The sequence below is a fragment of the Anolis sagrei genome, chromosome 6 (assembly GCF_037176765.1).
Source record: "Anolis sagrei isolate rAnoSag1 chromosome 6, rAnoSag1.mat, whole genome shotgun sequence".
Lineage (NCBI taxonomy): Eukaryota > Metazoa > Chordata > Lepidosauria > Squamata > Dactyloidae > Anolis > Anolis sagrei.
The window spans coordinates 115,525,160-115,543,860 of record NC_090026.1 but is presented as its reverse complement, the minus strand read 5'-3'; the positions used below and the strand labels follow the sequence as shown (position 1 = coordinate 115,543,860).

General features: G+C 39.8%; 1 protein-coding gene across 1 annotated transcript; it reads right to left on the bottom strand.

The window, feature by feature from the left end:
* Positions 1-2,439: 2,439 nt before the first annotated feature.
* On the bottom strand, positions 2,440-18,485 carry KLF6 (KLF transcription factor 6). Its single transcript, XM_060782537.2, has 4 exons — positions 17,680-18,485; positions 13,045-13,624; positions 9,321-9,444; positions 2,440-6,838 (listed from the first exon to the last, which is right to left on the bottom strand). The coding sequence occupies exons 1-4, from the start codon at positions 17,779-17,781 to the stop codon at positions 6,787-6,789; spliced, it is 858 nt and encodes a 285-aa protein (XP_060638520.1). The 5' UTR covers positions 17,782-18,485; the 3' UTR covers positions 2,440-6,786.
* Positions 18,486-18,701: the final 216 nt, after the last annotated feature.

The window sequence follows — 18,701 nt, the reverse complement described above, 5'->3', positions numbered from 1 at the left end:
TTGAGAACCTGGCAGGCTTAGATACTGTTTTCAGAAATAACATGGGCCTGCAATGATTCCTCGCCCCAAATATTGTAGCTGTTTTAATGTATTTTTGGGTACCACACACAGTTCTTTCACAAATTCCACTGGCAATTTCATTAGTCATTTAATTCAGTCACATACTACAACCCGAAAATATCAAAACAAGTTGTGAACAATCTGTATGTGATGGAACCAAAGAGAAGTCATCTTTGCATTCAGAATGCCAAATTCCTATAAATCCATCATACATTTTTTAAAAATAAAATTGTTTGTGACCTTCGGTTCTGCAGACCTGTGATGATGGAGTTGAAGAATTGCAAAATTAACTCCAGCTTTCAAATTGGGTCTGTAAAAAACCAACAAAACAAGGAGGAAGTTGGAACTGAGGGGCAAGTTGTGGATCCTTGGCCAATCATGGTGTATTTTGGGACAGAGGGCACATCTACAATGTATAATTAATGTAGTTTGATACCACTTTATCTGCAGCTGGGGGACTGTACATAGATTATTGCCGTTATCAGACTGAACCCTACAAGGAGAAGGATTGCCACACTGAAAAAGGAATTTAGGAAGTTGGATTTCGGTTGTTGCAGTCAAAATGGGATATAATGATATAAGTTGGAATTACCCTTTTGTAACTCACTCACAGGATGCCTGCTTTATTTTGTAAGACTGCTTGTCAACCTGGAAAAAAACTAATTAAAAAAACCAGGACATTTGGTTGTGGGAGGAGGTTGATAACAGGGACGAGAAAAAGAAAGCTATCTAGGCAGAATTTGGTGACTTGATCCTTTCTCCTTCTCCAGATCACAAAGGCAACCTCCCTTGATGTCAGCATGGGGCACCTGCAATGGCTAAGAGCTTTCCTGGATCGCTAGAACTGTCTGCAGTAGCGGTGGCAACAGAAGCCCAACCCATCCTTTTTGTTTGTCTGTTTTGAGCACAGCAGACCAGTCCTCATTGGATTCAGTTGTGTCATCTCTCTCTGCCTCAAATGCAGAATTCACACAAAGTCTGGTGTTCCTTAACGTTCCTTAGTATGAGGCTAAGCCACTTTGACCCTCAAAAAAGATTGGAAGACATGTAGACTGCAGTAGACTCCAATGCTATACGCCCAATGTTGATAAACCCTAGTACATGGAGCAATGGGTTGACTACAGGAAAGGGGATTCCACCTAAACATTAGGAAAACTGTCTTGGAGGTAAAAGCTGTTCAACAGTGGAATATGTTGCCTCCTCAGAGTGTGATGGTATCCTTTTCTCAAGGTTTGTAAGCAGAGCCTGGATGGCTATGTCCTGAGTGATTTTGCTGTCTATTCTTGAATGGCAGAATGGGGTTGGACTGGATGGACCTTGTTATCTTCCAACTCTTATGATAGATTGGCTAATGTTCTTAAATTTTATATGTGATACGGAGAAAACTTGGAATTTTAAGAAGCTAAAAGTAAGTTTATGCCATATATATCTCACCTATCACACTCATCTTTTCATGAATCACACTGGTGAACCCATGTTCCATATAGTTCTCCATGTTTTGTGCTAATTCAGTGTTGGGTCATTGCTTAAGGGGCATATACCCTCCATGTTTGCCTAGGAGAGCTAGTGGCATGTTTTCGTACACTAGAAGTGGTATGTTACTTTTATGAGCCAATTTTGTTTTGTTTTTGGGGGGAGTAAACTTTTCATTGGATATATCCATTAAATATGGTGGTAGGAGGAATATTACATGATTTAAGTGCTGTGTTATGCCATGTTTAATACTTTATTAAGAGTGCAGTGTGTTTTGTATCACAAGCCAGTGGCTATAGAGCATTCCAATTTTTTGAAAGAGTACCTAAAAGCAATGATTATAGTTGTATTTGGATATTGGAAAAAATAGTTAAAAGTAAACATTTCCCCTTGACAGTAAGTCTAATTGTGTTCGACTCTGGAGGGTGGTGCTCTTCTCCATTTCTAAGCCGAAGAGCCGGTGTTATCCGAAGATACCTCCAAGGTCACGTGGCCAGCATGACTGCATGAAGCACCATTACCTTCCTGCCAAAGTGGTACCTATTGATCTACTCACATTTACATGTTTTCAAACTGTTAGGTTGAAGAAGCTGGGGCTAACAATGGGAGCTCACCCCGCTCCCCAGATTCAAACTACTGACCCTTGGGTCAGCAAGTTCAGCAGCTCAGCAGTTTAACCTGCTGCACCACTAGGGGCCTTGGAAAAATAGTTACATTTTTAAATTGTAATTGGTTTTTTAAATATTTCTCATCTGTGTAGGGGTTTGGAATTATAACAGCAACTCTTTAAAAGTTTGGAAAATATTCAGACAGCATAACAAAGGATTCTGGCTTCCAAATCCAGACATCAGAAGTTTTGAAACAGTTTGATTACTCTAAAGGAAAAACAAAGACGCAGACTGAAGATGCTGATAAGAACTTTTTTTATGTTATTCCAATAAAAAATACATTCATACAGAAATATAACAATCTTGCAAAAAACAATTTCAAATAAAATCTTGTAAAACAATTTTTTTACAAAAATCTTACAAAGAGATTCTTTAGATAACAGGGTGCTTCCAAAAAACAAACGAACAAAGAAGAAAAAACGAAATCGTTACGAATAGAAATTTTCTTCTGAAATTTCAAGCAATTTTTTTCCTTTCAGCTTGATTGAGGCTCAGTTATCACCTGAACAAAATGTACTTGTTTATAACCAGAAAAAACAGACAGCCATTTATTCATGTTGGACATTTGGCAAACAGCCCTGTTGAGAACTATTGATATTTCACAACTAAGAAAAAAAGCCAATGCAAGGGACTTTTTAAAATTTAATATAATCAATTTTTTACTGGTATTGTGGCTAAGCAGAAAGTATTATGAGTTTTAAAAATACTCAAAGGAAAATCCCACCCACGCTTAACCCAACCCCTCCAGAATTGCCTTGATCCATACATGGAAGATTCTGATCAAGTGGATTTCGGATCTGTACTATAAAGTAGAAAATCCCTAAGGTGTATAATGGTGTGTTTTTTCCCCCTTACATCGAAATAAATTAGTGAATTCATGTCCCCAACTACGAGGAGCCCCTGCATGAATGAAGCTCCATATTTACATTAGAGCTCTATAAAGACAGTAAAACATACTCCTGGAGTATTTTTATCTCAACAAAGTGCACATTCAAAGCATATCAAAAACTCAAAATACCATACGAACAGTGTAGGGATGTGCATCACTTAGAATTAGACAAACAGCAGGTGTCCATCTAGCATGGTTTTCGAGATCTAGTAATCCTTGCTATCATTTCCAGGAAAAGCTGCGCAAAATAGATGCACAATGTGCTACTGATGTAGTTTCTAAGTGTGCTGTTGTTGTCAGGGAAGGCAGTTTTGAAAACATGCTAGCTTTTATTTATGAGGAAGGACTCTTTCTAACCTTGCAGAAAACCACTTTGCACTGTCAAACTAAAAGGTCAGCGCCAGAGGTATAAAAGCATAATCGCTATGCTCATTCCTAGATTCATAAAAGCATTGGAGCTGAATATTTATTTATTTGCTGAGCTGCCTATAACGTAGAGATGGCCCTTCTCTTGATGATCTGAAAACATCTAGGCCAGTGGTTCTCAACTTGTGGGTCCCCAGATGTTTTGGCCTTCAACTCCCAGAAATCCTAATAGCTGGTAAATTGGCTGGGATTTCTGGAAGTTGCAGGCTGATCTAGGCTTAAATCTAAGTGTAATTGCGCCCAACTAGAGGAAGACTCCTGAATCTATAAGAATTTGCTAAATTGTCAATTCCACTCATTCAATGGAAGTGTACTCTAGTTGGGATAAACAACTGGATTCAGGCCAGTGTGGCTCACTAAGTATGATTCCAGCCCAGTATCCCAGTATTCATAATGAACACCAAGAGGAGTTGCCAGGATAGGGAAAGAAATGGCACTGGAGCAAGCCAAGAATGTAGGGCATTATAGTAGCCAGGGTGAAAATTGTAGACATGCCATGTCCCATTAATGGCTGGGTAGAATTCAGGTGTTTCTTGTCATACAACAAGAAGCTAGAAGCACATGTTGGAATTTCCTCTTCTACACAGTCATTAAAGACACCTAGGTTTCACTATGGCAACCCTACTCATGCCACCATCTAAAGGCAAAATACCATTCCCAATGCTCTAATGCAGTGGTTCCCAAGCTTTATCCCTCCACAGTTGTTTTGGACTTCAATTCCCAGAAATCTCAGCCAGCTTACCAGCTGTTAGGAATTGTGAGATCCAAAGTCCAAAACACCTGGAGGACCAAAGGTTGGGAACTACTGCTCTAAGCAGTGGTTCTCAAACTGTGTGTCCTCAGATGTTTTGGCCTTAAACTCCCAAAAGTCCCAACAGCTGATAAACGGGCTGGGATTTCTGGGAGTTGTAGGCCAAAACACCTGGGGACCCACAGATTGAGAACCATTGGTTCTAAAGCAATGGTGTCCAACCTTTGCTCCTCTAGGAGTTTGGGACTCCAACTCTCAGAAATCCTGACTAGTTTGACCAATGATCAGGAATTCCGGAAGCTGAAATCTAAAACACTGGGAAGATTAAAGGTTAGACACTATTGTTCTAAAGTCAGAAATCCTAATTGAAAAAAAACCCCAGTCTATTGCAAATATCCCATGCAATCCTACAACTGAATTTACCCACATTGCACCATACAAGGAGTACTCAAGCTGCCCCATTTTGCTTGAGTGTAAGATTTTTTTTAGCCTTCCCTGACCCTGAAGTGAAATGCAACAGCTTTGTCTTGCTAAAGCTTCACAAAGAAAAAAAATGATCTCTGCACAACCCTTTCAGAAATCTACAAGACCTAATGGATGAAATTTTAAGTGTTGATAACTGGCTTTTGTTTATATAAAATCTATGGAAACAGGGAGCTCCTTAAAACCTCAGATACTTTCTAGCTGAGAGTTCAACTCAACCCTTAAAAATAATAATAATATATTATTATCTATCTATATATTTATATATTTATAGATACACACACCCGCAAACACACACACACTCGTGCACACACACACATTTACTGATATATACACACAAATATACATACACTGCAAACTTTCTACCCACTTGGTATCTTTTTGTTCTCGTTGCTTTTTTCATTTTTTTAAAAAATGTATTTCCTTTCTGTTTTAGCCAAGAGAAAGCTAGAGATATAGACGTGGAACTTGTGCCTTTTAAGCAATTACTTCTGAATGTGTCTCATACTCCTGCACTTTTAAATATGCATGAAATAATTATGACCTTTTGAAGTACAGGGTTATATTTTCAGGGTGAAGGAAGATGGTGGTTTGTGCAAGGTCATCTGTGAAATAGAAAGAAACCCAAAGGAGGCATACTCAAATGGGCAGACCTGGTTGAATGATTCCATGGAACTTTCAAAGTTGAAAACAGATATATTCTATATAGTGAGATATTGTACTGGCATGTCTAAGAATGTTTTGTTACGAGCACACCTTGAACATCAGTCTAGGTTCTTCCCACCTCTTCCTAAAACATATTTGATACAGTACAAGTGTCAGGTGACAAGAGAGCCTTAATGAAGCATACATCACCCATACCCCTGTATAAGACCTCCGACAAGAGATCACGTTGCATAAGGCACCATTATTAAGGTCAACAGTGCATTGACAGCTAAAAAACCAGAAATTAGACCTCAAGGCATAAATAAAAGAGAAGGAAAATAATAGCTGCATGAGAATTTTCTTTCTTTTCTTTTCTTTCTTTTTTTTTATAATAAAAAAATCAATTTCTAACCTACAGTGGTTGTATCCACCCAACAGGACCAAAAATAAAATCTGGATCTGGTTGTATGTAACATTGAACCAATTGCATTGTAGCAGCTTTGAACTGGAATTGAGGTGGGGTGGAGGGATGGGGAACGGAACAAAAACGTGGGCAGTCCTGATTAAAGAATGGAAAAGCATAGAGTTCCCCAGAACCATGCAATAAACCTCTGTATTATAATGAAAAAGTTATAGGTTGTGTTATATTGTAAATACACAGCTTATACAATGGATTACAAATGAGCTCTGTAGCAAGTAAAACAAGCTACTTGACACATTGCACATTTAATAGCTGGACCAGACACCAAAAGCTCCTCTCACACAGGATAAAGGGGTCCCCTCCCTCCATTCTGGCATTCCGACTCGACTTCCCCACCCTAGCGTCCCCACCCCCTACTTTCTTTATCTCTTTTTTTAAAAAAGGTGCTACACCCCTCTCCCCCTGCCCCTTGGGAATGATTGGTGATCACTCCGTCTTGTGGTAAATACTCTTCACATACATATTTCCCCACCTCCCGCCAACTCAGCTGACATCCTCTCTTTCTCGGTTATCAAAAACAACCACAAGGATTTAAATGAAAAACCCAATCAAACAACAAGAGGAGAAAAAAAAACAAACAATGTGCCTCAGCATACAGTCGCCCAGTAGATCCTCAATAACATACAGTCGTCCAATCATTAACATTCTCAGTGCACGTGCTCACGGCAGAAGGCGTAGAAGCCACTCAAGAAGGTTGGGTCCTGGCGTAGGGGACCCACACCGTGCGGTCGCGTTGCCCTTTCTCACATGACTTGTTCAGCCCTCTGAAGACCTTCCAAGGAAGAGAGGCCCTGGAGGCAACTGGGTTAGGGTGCAAAGTGGCATGCTTTGGCTGGAACACGCATCCCTTCTTTCAAGGCCGGTGGACCTCGAAGCCTCTTAGCCCGCAGGATTTGCCTTCTTCACCCATTCAGAGATGCCTCTTCATGTGAAGGGCCAGGTGATCAGACCTAGAGAAGCACCTAAGAATCAGAGGAGGATGCTCGGTTAGTTTTGGAACTGTTATCTGGGAGAACATCAAATTAAAACTTCACATTGGCATTGGAAATAGAAGATGGCACTGCAACTCAGAATTGTACTTTGACGCTGGTGTGCAGTCTGCAAGGCAGAAACATGGGATTTGATTTAGAACATCTGGAAGGAAGACATACATATGCTTAGCTTTAGGTAGCTATCAATTGTCTTTTCATATACAACTCTGTTATAACTCTGCAGGATGTTCAGTTTGCAAGCAAAGGTGATATAGATTGAGCATCCCTTATCTGAAATGCTTGGGGTCAGAAGAGTTTTGGATTTTGGCGTATTTGCATATACAGGATACCTTGGAGATGGGACCACATTCTAAGCATAGAATTCATTCATGTTTCATATACACCTTAAACACACATCATGAAGGCAATTTTATGGACAATGGTTTAAGCATTTTGAGCACTAAATGAAGTCTGTGTTCACTGAGCCAATGGAAAACAAAAGTGTCACTATCTGTGCCACCCACGTTGACAATTTTGGAGCATTTTGGATAATTGATATTGTTTGTACTTGGAATCTGCCTTCCACACAGCCTATATCCCAGAATATCAAGGTACAAAAACCCCACATTATCTGAGTCTAGACTCAGATAACCCAAAAAGTAGATATTACGGGATTTTCTGCCTTGATATTCTGGGATATAGGACTGTGTGGAAGGGCCCTTTCTACAATCTCTGTTAGCTGATCTTTGAACACAGGAAATTATTATTATCAGCCAGACAAGCAGTGAAAAAAGCTGTGGAGTGGTCGCTGCGCCTTGTGCTAGAGTGCAAACTGTTGCATCACTGTCACGTGTTTGGACATGAGCTGAGCGCTGGCACAATGGTTGTAATCGAGTTGTCCACCATCTACGTTTACATCTGGATCTTAACTCTCAGGAACTCAGAATGGCATGCTAACATCAGAGCAGCCCCAGGAGGGAGATCGGGCTGAAAGTATGTTGCATCCCAAAGGCCATCTAAGTAGAATCATATAAGAACTGGAATTTTAACCGGCTGATGGAAAACAATAGCTACTATGGTAATTGTTTGCCTTTGGGTGCTACCAGTGCCTTACTATTATGGAAAGCTGTTGAGAATTCATCTAGTTTTCAACTCAGGACCCTTCCACACAGCTATATAACGCAGAATGTCAAGGTAGATAATCCACAATATCTGCTTTGAACTGAGTCCACACTGCCATATAATCCAGTTCAATGCTGATTTTACACAGCTGTGTGGAAGAGGCCTAAATGAACAAGAGGAGGGGCCAAAGGTGACAAAGTAGAAGAGTAACTATAGTATCTGAAAGGTTTCCTGGACTTCACATGGATTTGCAAAAACTACTGACATTAAAGATTTCTGGTCCAAGAACATCACAGTTGTGCTAGAGAGGACCTGGAAAACATCTAGAGAAGGCATATTTTGTTGGACGGGGATAAACAAAACCATAGATACAGTTCTGTAGAAACGGGGGGTAGTATTGAACTTTGACAAGAAAAGCAGTCTTGAAATTTTGACTGAAAGTGGGTGGGTGGGAGTAAGAAGATAAAATATTAGAGTTAGAAAACACTTCCAAAGCCTTCCTTTCAATACAACATTCTCTCCCTAGCTAGCTGTCCTCTACCACGCATTGCTATGGCCCAGTCGGTGTATATGTGTTTTGTGTTTATATATGGTGTGTATATATTTCTGTATATATGGTTTATATGGTTTTGTGCATGTGTTGTATTTTTTTTTTGGTTTTTTGTTTGTTTGTTTATTATTATTTTATTTTATTTTGCTTTTTGAGTCTCTTCTGCTGTGTTTTTCAGTGTTTTGATGAGTAATGATCACTCATTCGCCTGATAGGTGTACTGTGTCCAAGTTTGGTGTCAATGAGTCCAGTGGTTTTTGAGTTATGTTAATCCCACAAACGAACATTACATTTTTATTTATATAGATATGTTAATAGTTGATTTATTTCTCTTGAAGACTGGGATTCTGTCAATTTCTCCTGTCAACTTGTTCTGCTATCATCCTAATCTTGGAGTTATGAACCTGCATTGCTAAATCAACCAAAATGCATGTGAAAACCACCTCAACGTATTAACAGCAAACTTCAGATGATTACCTCTGGGACTATTTCCACCAGTTTAAAGCCAGAGTATTCTAGATATGCAAGTGGGAAATTGAAAGAACTGGCTTTCCCCAATTGGAGGCAGAAATTATTCATTCAAATCCAACGATTTATTTATTTATGTGCTACTAAAGCTATGGAGAAGATGCTGATCAATTAAAGTGGATGGCTCGTGTTTTGAAAAAAAACTTGTTCCACACCTAATATGTATCAGAACGATTTGCCCGGTTATGTATTTCTCAATTTGTGGATTTCCATGGAGGTATCAGGAAGGATGACGTATAAGGGATTATAACGCAGGATTTTCCCTTCACTTACCTGTCACAGTGATTACATTTAAAAGGCTTGGCACCCGTGTGCTTCCTGAAGTGTCTGGTTAACTCGTCACTTCTCGCAAAACGCCACTCACAGCCTTCCCATGAGCATCTGTAAGGCTTTTCTCCTGCAAAACAAAACAGACCAGAGGTTATTAATCAACTGTTTCTATCTCCAAGTAAAGAAGGCTATTGATTCATTTGGGTTTCTTTCATAGGAAACAAGGCCCCCCGCTTTCATTCATAGCAGCACACTAAGTACTTCCGAGAACACTGATGGAGAATTTAGATGTTTCTTAGCTGACAGCTTTGCTGCAGCAGCAAAATACTAAGCCCTAACTGGAAGATGCCAGTAACATAAGCCTTCTGGAGCATTCTGCCTGCTAGGAATACAGTAAGTGAATAGGATACAGGCTGGCAAATTCATTACTTACTTGGGGTGCACCTACACTGAATTAATGCAATCTGACACCACTTTACCTGCCATGTCTCAGTGCTATGGAATAATGGGCTTTGTGGTTTTATGAGGCACTATAACTCTTTGGTAGAGAAGGCTAAAGACATAGCTGAACTACAACTCCATAGCATTGAGTCATGGTAGTTGAAGTGGTGTGAAACTGCATTAATTCTACACTGTGCATGCTTGGTTATCTGGGGTAAGTAAAACCTAAGTTCAGGTGATCCAGTTATGGAAGCTTTAGGAAAATGAGTTTTCTCTCTTTCTTGTGAGGTTCCAATTAATAGTATTGGGATGTGTGGGCGGGAAGGGAAATGCACTAAATATTCATAAATCCACTAGCTTTATGTAACCCAACAGCAATAATACACTCATGTACTGTAACAGCAGCAAGTAATGGATAAGAGCAGTTCAAACTGCAAAGGGAAAATACTTGGTTTCGATGCAATTTAGCCCCATTCAACAGTGCAAGTATTGTATTACTCAAGTAGAAACCAACCTGCTAGCCTTACTCTCAACCACTAAACGGAAAAAAAAAGTTTCATCCAAATGTTTACTCTCCACAGGTTCCATTCTTCTCTCTTTTCAAAGCTCTAATAAATGTGACACAATAAGCCACTAAACTGAGGAATAGGATTATTATCTTTACACAGCAGTAAAAAAAACTACTGTAAAAAGAAGACAGAATAAGTTGCATTACACCTTTAAGACTCATCTGTTTTTAGTAATTGTGGTGTTTTCTAAAAAAGTAGTGCAAAAGTTGATGATAAATGAGTTAAGCTGTTTCAAGTAAACCTGGCTCAAAATTCATGGTATCAAAGGGGGGGGGGGGGAGAGAAATGGAAAAAAGGGATCATGTCTCATCACACTAGAGAAAAAACCCCACTTAAAATCCAGTTTCTGCCTCCTGCACAATTTTGGGTTCTGTAGTTTAAGGAGGGGTCTTTAACAGCTTCACTAAATTACAAACCCCAAAATTCTGCAGAACACAAGAAACTGCATTTATTATCTAGTGTGATGAAGTCCTAAGATGACCTTCAGTGGCCATAATGGCCTTCAACTTAGCATCTAAAAGGGGAAAGGCAGCAATTCGGAAAAGTCTAGATAGCTAGAGATTCTGAATTACACTGTATGGCTTTAAAATTGCACTTCTTTTCTTTGAAACTATTAAGAAAGGTTTAAAAGAAGTTTCATTTCCACTGAGGAAGGGGCCCAGAATGCTATAATTTGGTCTCCATTCTCAATTTGTCCAAGTACTGGGCACCAGTCTTCCTTTTTGTACTCTCTTTGCTTTGAAAGTGCACCTTGGAGGACGAGACTTTTGGATGTTCTTGCCAAGATGAAGGCGCCTGCTCTGAGTACCTAAGAGCTGTAGAATATTCATGCTAAAAAGCGACAAGGCCAGCTACTTCCACCATAAAAAATTTAAACAAGCCCTGGAGTGCCCAGCCTTTCAAGCAAGTTTGTTTTGAAATCCAAGTGTCATGGTAGTAAATTGTAGCATGCGCAGAGCCAAACCACATATTTAAAAAAGCCTGTGAAGTCCAAATCCCATCTGATCTTGGAAACGAAGCAGTGTCAACTCTAGCTAGTACTTGGATGGGAGACCATCAATGAATATCAGGTGTTGTATGCTAAATTTCAGAGGAAGAAACTGGTATTCCCTGCCGAAGAAAACCCTATGAAAATTACGGGGTTGCCATAAGTCAAGAGATGACTTGAAGGCAGATACAGAAACACACACACAAAGCCCAGAGTCAACTTTATGTAACTCTCAAAAGGTTATTTTGCTTCTAGCTTTAGCTTATGGGGTGAGTTTCCAGCAAAACCCAAACGCTGTTGGGGGGTTTAAGAGGGCCTGTGTTGAATCATTTCTGAAACTGTCCTTTAAAAATCAACATTTCTGAGCCATTTCTCAGTTTCTGTTTTGTCAACAAGTTTTAGATCTCCAGTTTTTACCTAAAGGATGATTCCCCTCTTTAGAAAAGATTAAAATTATCATGCACTTTTCTTATGCTTAAGCTGCAAAAAAAAAAGAAAGAAAAGAAAGAGGAAACAAGTCACATACAAATGGGGAGGGTGGAATGCACTCGCTTCTCCAAAACTTGTACATAGATGTTTGCAATGGGTTTATGGAAAAGAATGAGGAAGTGATGCCCTGAATTCTGGGAAACCTCAGCCACTATTGCATCACCCCATGGCCTCGGGCTCTTGCTTCAGAAGTCAAGCAACATTATGACACTACCAGCATGACATGTTTTGGAGAAGAGGTAACTGCCCAGCTGGCAAATTCCAGACGTTTACATGGGACAAGGGATGGCATTTCTGATGAAGCTGCAGGCAAATGGGATTTTGCATACTTATTGCATATGAAGTTCTGCAGGCCATGAACAGAATGAGGATACTAGTTAAGGGAGAGGATGGCATTAAAGCAGTGGTTCTCAACCTGTGGGTCCCCAAGTGTTTTGGCCTACAACTCCCAGAAATCCCAGCCAGTTTACCAGCTATGAGGATTTCTGGGAGTTGAAGGCCAAAACATCTGGGGACCCACAGGTTGAGAACCACTGCACCACCATCACCTGTAGTAAGTGAAAGGTCCAGAAGGAACCAAGATTGAATGGCAACCACCACTAAAACATAACATTTTAGAGTCCCAGTTGGGAAAAAGACAGAGTAAGAGTCAATGGACTGCCAAGCAACAGGAATATGTAGCAAAGGCGTTCCTTTATTATGTTCAGATTCTACTTTTTTTTCATGATGGAAGCCAATGAGCTTTGATAGAAATACATATAAAGTGGTCAGATCATCTATATGCAATTACTGATTAGATCAAGGGTCAGAATCATGTAGCCCTGTAGATGTTGTTGAATGTTGCTTAGCATTGGCTATAGCTATACTTGTTAAGACAGTTTGTTGGGACTTGCAGTTCAACCACTAGACAGTCATGATTCTCACCCCTACATAGCTCCATACTGGCTTCTGTATCATATACCTCCAGGTGATGAATCAGTATGGGATAAAGTAACTCCAGAATTGACACATGAACAAGGAGGCACTCTTAATTTCAACCTAAATCCAACTGCAAGTTTAAACTTGAGCAGACCCATTGACTCAGTGGGGAACATCAAGTTTCTACTGATTCAATGGCTATACTCTAGTTAGGGCTATCAGTTCTATTTTGGACTTTATATATATTCCATGCTTTGCTTATTGGGGTTAATGATACCACATGACATCTTGATCAGCTCCAGTGGACCACAAGGGTACTCACCTGTATGGGTACGCTGATGTGCTTTCAGATGTGAACTTTTGGTGTAAACCTTTCGGCACCCATTGAACTGACACCTGTGAACTCGCCTCCTCCCATCTGGAGACGCGTCACCATTGGCCGAGGAGCCTTTTTCTGCAGTCTTTCCACCAGTACTAGCACGAATTTTGCCTGGTGAATGCAAGTCACTGGGTGCACTATTCCACGGTTGGGAAGATGGCTCCTTGCCCAGTTCAGGGGAAGAAGGAGGAGTAGATGTGACAGATGAGCTCAGGTTTCCTGTATTGGCCATACCCAAGACATCACTTATGGGATCAGAGGTAAACTTAGTCGTAGGAGAAAGTTCCTCAGAGCTGTCCGAAGATTCGCTGCTGATATCAGAATTCAAACTGTTAGTCTCTAAACTCTGGCTACTCGCGCTGTCCTCCTTTGGAACGCATACAGTTTTTTGTTCCGATTCCTCCTTTTTCTCACGTGCCAGAATAATTTTGGTCCACAGATCCTCCTGACTGTCAAATTTGATCTCAGAGGCAGACACGTAGCAGGGCTCGCTCTGGAGATAGCGTTCCAGCTCTAAGCATGTCTACAAAATAAAAGCATCATTGTTGTTGGGTTTTGTAGAGTTATAGTAAAAAAAATGTAAATAAAAAGAACCTTGTGCGATAATAACACACTATGGAAATTCAACCAGACCACATACTCGTCAAAGAAAAGACTGTTTATTTCTAGTTGCTAGGTTCCTTTAATGTTGTAGGCCGCTCAACTTTCCTCTGATGACTATTACAGTAAACAATGCAATTTCCAAGAACTGGGCAGCAACTCAAACCCACCAACGTCCTCCAGCTATTCCTCTTAACACGTTAACTCAGTTGTCATCTCCTAGAAAGGAGATGTTCAAGGAGCTAGCGCTAAAGTCACACTCTTCTTACTTCATCTTCCCTCCCGTTTCACTTAGGCCAACATTTCACTAACCAACATTATTTTTGTTGTGTTGGCAGGGAATGGCCAACATGGGTTTCCACCAACCAGAGGAATATTGGGGGCGATGAATACTACTTGGGCCCTAAACTCAAGAGACATGTTGTGGCTGCAGTGGCTGATTATCTATATTCAAGGGACATCCACAAAGCCAACCCATTTCCTGCGCATGAGAATGCGGCCCAGGGCTGACATGCAAAGAATGCCTCTTCCAAGCATGTTGGCATGCGCCTCACATAACACAAGGCACTTCTGGTGTAGTGACCTCAAGAATTCCAGAAATGAAGCATTCAGAATTATAATGTGGGCAACTGAGGAGGTAAAAGAAAGGGGGGAAAGCAACAGAAAGGAGAGTAGGAATGAAAAGAAAGAGCAGGGACAGGGAAATACAACTTTTAATGTCCTGCTGGGAGCGCCACCAAGAACCCAAGAACTTTTATCTACTGGCCCAGAGCACAACTATATGAGTCATCTCCCTATTTCTTTCACCGAATGCCAAAGGAGACTTCCTTTCTAAAACCCTGACTCTCTGCCAAGAAAATACACAGTTCAAATATACATGCGAGAGAACATACAAAAAGGGGGGAAAAAACACCCTACTCTTCTTCTTCTCTGAAATGAGACAAACAAGGCTTTGAGTGACACAAAATAGCCCTTCCGCAGGCACACAAAACAACAAGCTTTGGAAGGAAAGCAAATGTCACTTTTGGGCAGCAGAAGGTTCCATACTTAAATTCTCTTGACTATCAACATTGCAAAGTTTTGATAGGCTAAGATGTAGGGTCTCTGGGCTTATGAGAATAATTCCTACCACATGCCAAAAACATTAGCTATCTTATTTTAAGGAAGAGCCATTTGACAATATTAGGGAATGCTCAAGCTCTCCTAACTCCACCAAAGTGTCAGCTCAAGACGACTGCCACTGCAATTCTGATTTTGTATACATAGGTAGACCCAGCTCAAGCACACTCCAATCCTGGGTGCATCTACACTGCAGAATTAATGCAGTTTGGAACCACTTTCACTGCCATGGCTCAATGCCAGGAGTAATGGGAGCTGTAGTTTGACAAGGTCTTTAGCCTTCTCTTCCAAAGGGTGCTGGTACTTCACCAAACTACAGATCCCAGGATTCCATAGCATTGAGCCTTTGCAGATAAAGTGTGTCACAATACTTTCATTTTGCTATGTAAACGCACTCATATGCACATTGGTTTCTCGGTGGTAATAAATCCCAATGAATACATGGAGATTTTCTTTGCAGGATTGGACTGCTGATTTCGACTCCAAGCCGGGATATAAACAGAAGTAGAAAAAACAGAAGTGGAAAGGAAAAAAAAAAACCAGCATGCCTTAATCAATATTTATAGCTTTCCCTATAATTAGGCAACTGATTTGCACAGCACTTTTTTTAAAAAATAACCCTTCCTAAGAGGCTATGCAATTGGAGAAGGAAACAGGAAGGGAATTTATAGTAAGAGCTGGTTAAACTTTCATATTCAAGGCTGCTTTAAAATTCCTCCATTATGCAAATCAGGTTTGAAAATGAGCTTGAAGCTGGGAAATTGGGGGGGGGGGTGCAGTTAAATTGCTTTAGGGGGGAAATGGGGGGAAAAAAGGAAAAAAATCCCAAGATGCCTGGAGAAAACTACTTAGATCAATTTCAATCACGTACCATCAGTGTTGCCTTGGAAAGAAAGGGGGTGGGGAAAAATACAGAGTGTAAAATGGGGGAGAAAAAGGACTGGGAAAACATGGACAAGGTTGCAACACTTTGGACTGACAGCTAGGGATTTGCAATGCAAACAAATTAACACCCCCTTCTCCCCCCCCCCCCCAATTATAATCTGATCTGGGGAAGTAAACATCCTCCCCTCCCCCTCCCCATGGTAAAATAAAAATAAACAGAGGATTAAAAAAATCCCAGACAATGCAAAAAAACCAACAAAATAATCCTAATCTTGTTTTGCAAGAAATCCAATTAACTGCCCCCCTCCTTTAAAAAAACAACAACCCATGTCCATTAAAGGGAAGTCTTCCTCCACTTAGACTCAAAGCAATGGAGGAGAAAACAGGATGGCTGTCATATGACTGACAACTGGGGAGGAGGGAAGCAGGCATTCAAAAAATAGTACTCAGCTGAATTAAGTTTTTTTCTATTTTATTTTTCTTAAAGGGGTAAACTAACAAAAAAACCAACCCAACTCTTTGGGGGGGGGGGGAATACATAAACTCCCCCAATGGTATTGCTTCCCAGCAAAGGAAGGGATTTTTTTTTTTTGGGAGGGGGGGATAAAGGAGAATTAGAGATATATTTGAAATATTAATTTACTAAGATATGGGCAGATTTTAATGGAGAGGTTCCTGTTTGGATGAGAAAGTGGGGGGAAAGGCAGCAAGAGAGTGGAGAGGCTTTCAAAAACATGCAGAGCTGACAGCGCTGTTCAGAATAGCAATGCAGGGAGATTGCAAAAAATCCCCAATACACTCTCTCTATATATATATTGCAAAAAATTTCCAGTCCTTTAAAGGAATAGATAGATAGATAGATTGCAAGGAGATACACACACACACACACACACACACACACACACACATATTGCAAGGATATATTTATATACTTGCAATATATCTAATTTATTTATCTATAGTCTTTAAAGTATTGCAGAATTTTGACAATATTTATGCAATGCTTTTGATACGAAATAAACAATATATCTGTCCCTTTAAAATATCTGAGTTTTGCTCTCTCTCTCTCTATATATATATCATGTGACATGTTTCAGCACACACTATATATGTGTATATATATATATATATATATATATCCATAGTCTTTAAAGTATTGTGGATTTTTGACAATATATCTATCCCTTTAATGTATTTTGAGTTTTGCAATATATACATACACACACACACCATGTGACATGTTTCTCTCTCTCTCTCTCTCTCTATATATATGCAATATACCTTATTTATTTATCTATAGTCTTTAAAGTGTTGTGGATTTTTGACAATATATCTATCTCTTTAAAATATCTGAGTTTTGCAAGATACACACACAAACCATGTGACATGTTTCTGTGTGTGTGTGTGTGTGTGTGTGTGTGTGTATATATATATATATATATATATATATATATGCAATATACCTTATTTATCTATAGTCTTTGAAGTGTTGTGGATTTTTTACAATATATATATCTCTTTAAAATATCTTGAGTATTGCAAGATACACACACACACCATGTGATATGTTTCGCTCTCTCTTTCTCTCTCTCTATATATATGCAATATTTTTAATTTATTTATTTGGTCTTTAAAGTATTGTGGATTTTTTTGACAGTATATCTATCCCTTTAAAATATTTTGAGTTTTGCAATACACACACACACCATGTGACATGTTTCAGAATATAAATATATATATATACACACACACAAATGTGACATGTTGCAGAACATATATATTTAAAATGTTATATGTTCTAGAATAACACAACACACCTGCCAAATTAAAAATGGTATTAAATTTTAAAGTCTTCCTAAAAGCAAAGTCTCTAAATCTGCATTATTATTTTTTGAATTAAATACATCTGAGCATGCAATGCATATAATAATAACAATAATACACATTCTTAGTTTTTCACCCCTCTTTTTTTACCTGTTGCCAATATTCCTCCAGAGATGGCAAAGCAGAGAAGTAACCAGTGTCATGCACAATTTGGAGTTCCTGAAAGATGCTACACATTGGGAGCACATCCATGTCTCTGAATGATAATATTTTTTTTCCTTTTTTTGTGTGTGTCAAAGAGGAAGAGAAAGTCAAACCTTTCCACCAATATATAGATCTCAGTGTCCACTCTCCAGGTCTTTTGGGAAAATCGCAAAGAGGAGAAGAAGAGGCATAGAAACCAATGGGAAGGGATGCCTTTTAAGATGCTATTGCTGCTGCTGCTGTAAATCGGATGACAGGAAAAGCGACCAAGCTATTTACAAAGTCCCACTTCCTCCTCTTCCTTCTCCAGGATTTTTAAAAAATTAAGACCACCAACAAGACACAAAAAATGCAAAAAAATAAAATTAAAAAAATCAGAATATAGGCATCAAAAAAATCCCAAATCTGTCACCAATGCAGAATAAATCCTGTTGGGTATTTTAGATTTGTCCCCCCACAAAAATATAAGCATTGAAAAAGCAAAGTTTCATGCAAAGTTTAATTGCACAGAAATATAGAAGATTTTTGCAAAGTCCTTCCTAAATGGTGCTTGCTTGCTGGCTTGCTTGATGCTGGGTCTGTAAAAAATATTATTATTTTTCTTCCACTCCTGGGTTGTTGTTTTTTTCCTTTTCCTTTCCAGAAGATCCTTCCTCGGAAGCCTGCTCAATATTTGCAAACACTGCGATGATGACTGCGAATGGAACCTCCTGCAAAACTTCCCTATTCAAACCTGGCTTTGGCCACAACCTCCTCCTGCTCCTCCCCCCGCCCCTTTTTTCGCCCCCTCCCTTCTGCTCAGTCCCGCTCGCCCCGCCCACTTTTTTTACTCCTCACTCTTTCCCCCCTCCCTCCCGCCGCCACCTCGTGATCCCATTACGCCGGCTTGCCAACGCCGACCAATCCCCGCCCTCCCCCTGCGTTCCAATGATGTCAGAGTCGCCCAATCGCCGTCCGCGACGCATCTC